Source organism: Lithobates pipiens, unplaced genomic scaffold (assembly GCF_037356315.1).
Source record: "Lithobates pipiens isolate NorthernLeopardFrog02 unplaced genomic scaffold, aLitPip1_a1.2 Scaffold_3, whole genome shotgun sequence".
Taxonomy (NCBI): domain Eukaryota; kingdom Metazoa; phylum Chordata; class Amphibia; order Anura; family Ranidae; genus Lithobates; species Lithobates pipiens.
Window position 1 is genome coordinate 38,539,055 of NW_027507790.1, and position 6,000 is coordinate 38,545,054.

The following is a 6,000-nucleotide window of genomic DNA, read 5'->3' on the forward strand; positions in this document are numbered from 1 at the left end:
ATGGTTACCTTTTTTTAATAGCCATTCAAACCCTTTGGGTCCGTTCACACAGGGGCAACACTACTTTCAACACGACTTTTGGAGGCAACTTGGACATGACCTGAACGCGACTTACAACACGACTTTAAGTCGCCCCAGGCCAGGTGACTTTTGCCGCGGCCAGTCAGAGAATGAGCTCTCGAGGGAACTCCACGTCAAATTTATGAAAATAAATTGGCGTGGGTTCCCCCTCCGAGAGCATATCAGGCCCTTAGTTCTGGTATGGATTTTAAGGGGAACCCCCTACGCCAAAAAAACGACATGGGGGTCCCCCCCCAGATCCATACCAGGCCCTTATCCGAGCACGCTACCCGGCCAGGAAAGGGGGTGGGGACGAGCGAGCGCCCCCTCCTGAGCCGTACCAGGCCGCGCGACCTCAACATGGGGGCGAGTGAGGTCTTGTCCCCCCCTCTTTGGTTCTTCTTGCTGGGCCACCGTGCCTTCTAGCTTTTTTACAAGCGGTGGCTTGTGTTTTTTTTTTTTTTTTTTCTTCACAGGTGGATGTTCATCCGCAGACACCCGCTATCCCATAGGGATGCATGTATGTCCGTATTTCATCCGCAAACGGATGGATGAAATATGGACATAATGTCTGCATGTGTGAAAGGGGCCCTTAAAGCGGTTCTTCACCCTAAAGGGGAAGTTCCGCTAGTATTATCCCTCCCCCCCTCCGGTGCCACAATCGGCACCTTTCGGGGGGGAGGGGGGTGCAGTTACCTGGATAATCCAGGTAACTGCACCCACTTCCGGCCAGACCGCTGCATGGCTCCACCCCCCCGTTGTGTTCTGGGAAACACACAGTTCCCAGAGACACAGCGGGGAACCAGCGCAGCACGACTCGCGCATGCGCAGTAGGGAACCGGGCAGTGAAGCCCTCTTGCTTCACTTCCCGATTCCCTGACAGAGGATGGCGGCGGTGGCTGCAGCGAGACGAGCGATCGCTCGTCATCTGCCGCCGACATCGCTGGAACCTGGGACAGGTAAGTGTGATATTATTAAAAGTCAGCAGCTGCAATATTAGTAGCTGCTGGCTTTTAATATTTTTTTTTTTTTTTTGTGCAGCTCCTCTTTAACTCTAAACCATTAGCCTGTAAAAGCTTTTAAGGCATCACCCATGTACAATTTTTGGTACCATAGTTTAATGCAATGTAAAAGGTATGCACAGTTCTAAATCTTGGCATGGTTGGTATCTATTTACTCAATGCAACAACCTCTTTTGTGTTTGTGTGTATTAAAATGAATTTAAAGTATAACTAAAGGCAAAACTTTTTTGTTATTGTTTTGGACACTGTGAAGATAGATTGACCCCTGTCAGCTTTGTTTGTTGTTTTTTTTTGCTGTCTGTGCCCCTGTTGGGGAGAGTCACCCTGTCTGCTTGTCCTGTTTACCATTTATCATTGAAAGTAAAAGGAAATTCCTAATTTAGAAGGGAGATCTTCCAATTGGGACACTAGTTTTTGTGACCTGGGGGGTCCCCAAGGAATTCCCTTAACCACTTTGCATCCAGGCCAATTCTGATACTTCGCTCCTACATGTAAAAATCATCTTTTTTTTAATTTTTTGCTCTAAAATGACATAGAACCCTCAAACATTATATATGCGACACTTTAAATTTTTTTACTGGTTACGTGTTTTGAGTTACAGAGGAGGTCTAGGGCTAGAATTATTGCTCTCGCTCTACCGATCACGTTTTCATATGTGGGCGGGACTTACGTATGCGTTCGCGTCTGCATGCGAGCACATGGGGACAGGGGCGCTTTAAAAAAATTATTTTTACACTTTAAAAAAATAAATACATTTTGATCACTTTTATTCCAGAACAGAACCTATTTACAGTGAGATATCAGGTCAATAAGAAAAAAAAAAAACGATCACTGCTTCCCAGCTGAGGTGGCGACTGTTTTTTGAACGCAGAGGCTGGGCGGGACGTCATAACATCGCGCCCGGGCCTCCGAAGATCATAGAGACTCCGGCGACCATCTGGTCTGCCGGAAATCTCTATGATCAACATCCAGGGCCGGTGGATCCTCTGTCTGACTCACCGATCGTTGCGGCGAGAAGCATCGGTGGGAGGGGGGACCCCCCTTTCGTCGCCCGTAAGAACGATCAAGCTGTGATCGTTCTTATGGTGTAGAAAATCGCCGGCTGAAAATTCCGATCTCTGAATGATGTCTGTAGCTTCAGTCATACGACGGCCTGCAGATGCCAAGTGGTTAAAGTGATTTGAAAGTCTATTTTTCTTTCCTATAAGAATAACAAACATGTTATACTTGCCTGCTTTGTGAAGTGAATTTGCACAGGGCAGCCCAGATCCACCCCTTATCGGGTCCTTCTTGTGTGCTACTGGCCCCTCCCTCCTTTTGTGTGCCCCCATATCACACTATTGAGGCTTTTTATTTCCCATTATTCCTGAGATACTGCGTGCGAAGCCCAGGATTCTGTCACCATTATAAAACCCAGGGATGGTTGTCGCACGCTCTAAGGTGAGCATTCAATACCTAGGGGGTCACTGGAATAAGAGCACAAATGCATGATCGGAAACACCTGTCAATAATTTTTAGACGCATGGATTTATAATCAGCAGTGCTATTACTGGATACCACGCATATGCACTTTTTTTCAACAGGACTGTCACAGCATTGTTTATAAAAAGACTTGTTTTTTGCACAATAGCACTTTTTGCTATTTAAAGTGTGACTATTGTCGTCCCCTATATACCACCGGACACTTATATCTGTGTTACAAAGCACTTGGATGCACATGAGCACTTTATTATTAATGTTTTATTTGACATTTATTTTTGTCATATCACATCTATGTCACATATGTCACTTGCGTCACATTAACACTACATGTGTTTGTTTTAATTTTCAGCACGCATTTATTGTGTAATATTCTAAAGACCCCTTTCACACTGGGGTGTTTTTCAGGTGCTTTAGGCACCTGTAAAGCACTTGAAAGAAGCCTCATCTGCAGTCCCAATGTGAAATCCCAAGTGCTTTACGAGCCCTTTCACAATGTCAGCGCTCATAAAGCTCCGCTTAAACTAGCAGCGCTTTACCAGCATTTTTCGAGCATTATTGGGGTGCTTTTAACCCCTGCTAGTGGCCAAATAAAGAGTTAAAAGCGCCCACAAAACGCTGCTGCCAATAGCGCTTTTCAGGTGTTTTACAGGCGCTTCCCATTGATTTCAATGGGAAGGGGCGCTTTAAGAGTGTTGTATTCACCGCTCCAAAAGCGCTGCAAAGAAGCTGCTTGTGGGACTTTTTTTGACGCCCTGCCAGCGCAGCGCCTCGGTGTGAAAGCACTCGGGATTTTACATTGGGATTGCAGTTGTGGCTTCTTTCAGGCGCTTTACATTCGCTTTTTTTTAAAGCTAAAGCGCCTGAAAAACGCCCCAGTGTGAAAGGGATCTCAGTGTGGAAACACTCGGGCTTTTACATTGGGATTGCAGTTGCAGCTTCTTTCAAGCACTTTTTTGAACGCTAAAGCGCCTGAAAAACGCCCGAAAAATGCCCCAGTGTGGAAGGGGACAAAGCGCAGCATATAATTTACTATTTTTGTCTATGTGCACGAGCTTATGAGACGTGTGTAATGCTTGCAGCTGGTTAGTGATATCTATTAGGCTTTGGTTTGATGGAGGCTCGCAGGAATTTTATTACTTGGTTAAACCTGTATTATTTGTGTCTGTCCTGCTTTAAGATCTCTAAGGCCTCTTTCACATGAGGGGTATGATCAGGTTTGCCTGTCTGTTTTTCTGGCAGACCCAATGGGACCCTCCATTCTTTCCCCCCATCCAATTCGATTGTCAGGAGATTGTGACCAGCTCTTTATGGATCTCCGGAGCGGCTACGGTGCGAATTGCACAGGAGTCCTGTGCATCTCCTGGTCTGTTTCAGGTCAAAATTCAGACTGAAATCGGCCCTGAAACGGTGAACAGGGATGCAGCGGACCCCTGCTGTGAGCCGTTCCGTACTGCGATGTGAACCCAGCCTTAGAGAGTGGGAGCCAACCTCAGTACTTACAGATATAATATGTTGAGAAGTGGCCATGTTCAACTCCTATAATTTAACTCTTGCACTCGTGTTTGTTGGTGGATTAAGGCTCCCATAAAACGAGATGTTGATTTTTGAAATTACACTGAGTTATATGCACATATTATGACGTGCACATGTGCTTTACAGGATTCAGCTTTCCTCTTGCTTTTATATTTTATTATTTCATTATTTCAATTTGCACTGTTTACTATGCAAAAACCTTTGAAAAATAGTATAGTAAATATGCAATTTCTGTGCTGTGGTGGGCTGTAGTCCTCCCAGGATGTTACTGGCCATAGAGGGCTTAAAGATCTGTTTCAGGCATTTTAACATGAACTATTACATTTACTATATTGTTTTTCTTTTGTAGAAAGCTATCAAGGACAAGGACATCCCTGTTGATGGAATAGAGTTCATGGGACCCAACAAAGACAAGCCAGAATCGAATACGGATTCTTGACCCAGTGTGGGCCCTGCACTTATGGGGCCCCCAACGTCACATTTTCCACATACTAGTTTAAATGGGAAATACTTTGTGCAGCCAGACTGGAACAATTGTACTGATATCACAGCCACAATGAGCTGTATAGGTCCTCATAAGAATATTTTTACAAGTGGGCTCATTCAAAATATCGCAGTTACTCCTGTTTTATACATTTTGCTTACTTATCAATGCATATTAATGATTTGTCATAGAAAAGTCTTAATCTGTAATGTTGCATTCTGCTTCATAAATTAGATAATAATTATTCATGTGTAATTTATTACTGTATTGTGTCTAAAACTCCAAGTGCCCTGAGCAGCATGTTCGTAGTTTATTCACACTACCTACAGCTCTGCAAATGGCCCGTACAGAGGAACAGGCAACAGAGGTAGTTGTGTAGTAGTTTGTGAGTAGTGTGTGCAAACAGACCGCTGGAGGTAGTGGAATCAAACAAAATACAAAGTATTTTGTATACATAGATCAAAGTATACCCATCAGGGTTGAATAGATGGTCACTTGTTCTAGGTCAACCCAAAGTTTGTTTTCCAATTGCACACACCATTCCATTATTCTGGTCAAATGAGAGGCATCATAATATCTTACCGGGTCAGGGAAGCCTATACCCCCTCTTATTTTAGGCAGTGTCAAGATGGATCTATGTAATAGTGGCTTTTTACCCATCCAGATAAAAAGTGTAAACCTCCTCCTCAACTCATTCAAGTAACTCCTTGAAAGTTTATTGGGTAGCGTTTGAAAAAGATAGATTAATCTAGGCATTGGTTTCATCTTTAAAATACTTGAGCAACCAAACCAAGTAGAAGTTTCCTTATCCCAAGGTAGGAGGTCTGATTTGAGGGTTCGAAGAAGGGGGCAAAAAAATGAATTTAAAGATCCTACGGAGGTTCAGGCTCCTGCTTTTAAATAAAAATAAAATAATGTACATTTTTTTTTTTTACTTGCAATATTATGTGTGTTTATTTTTTTTATGTAAAGGTAAACTTAGCTTTTAAACATTATTGAACTAAAGACTAATGTAATTAGTTGGAATTGTTTTCTGAAGTGTCCTATTTCAACTTGATCCTGTCAAGGCCTGTGGCAGAAAAAAAAAACTGCTTGTTTATTTATTTTATTAAATATGAGATATATTGCATACATTATTTTGGAGCTTTGCACCAAACTAAACATTTGTTGCCATGAATGTGCTGACTCATTAAAGTATATCTACAGTTACAAACAAATATACATTTTAGCTTACTAGCCCTTATATATGGTGAATACAATAGTATTTTGTTCTCATTTTATTTTCACCTGGTGATTCTGTGATTAACACACTTTCTGTGCCGTCATGTCTGCAAAAATTTATGGGGCAAAAACACAAAAGGATCAATGGCAATGTCATATAATCTAATGTGAATGGGTATAGATAAGTGAAAAGTGTCC

The 6,000-nt window shown here is 42.8% G+C and overlaps 1 protein-coding gene across 1 annotated transcript in view; it reads left to right on the forward strand.

Moving 5' to 3' along the window:
- TRIAP1 (TP53 regulated inhibitor of apoptosis 1) overlaps nucleotides 1–5,710 on the forward strand; it is a 14,340-nt gene extending 8,630 nt beyond the window's left edge. Inside the window, exon 2 of the mRNA XM_077461476.1 lies at nucleotides 4,447–5,710. Coding sequence (XP_077317602.1) covers nucleotides 4,447–4,536 — 90 coding nt within the window. The 3' untranslated portion in view covers nucleotides 4,537–5,710. The remainder of the gene's footprint in view (nucleotides 1–4,446) is intronic.
- The last annotated feature ends 290 nt before the right edge of the window (nucleotides 5,711–6,000 follow it).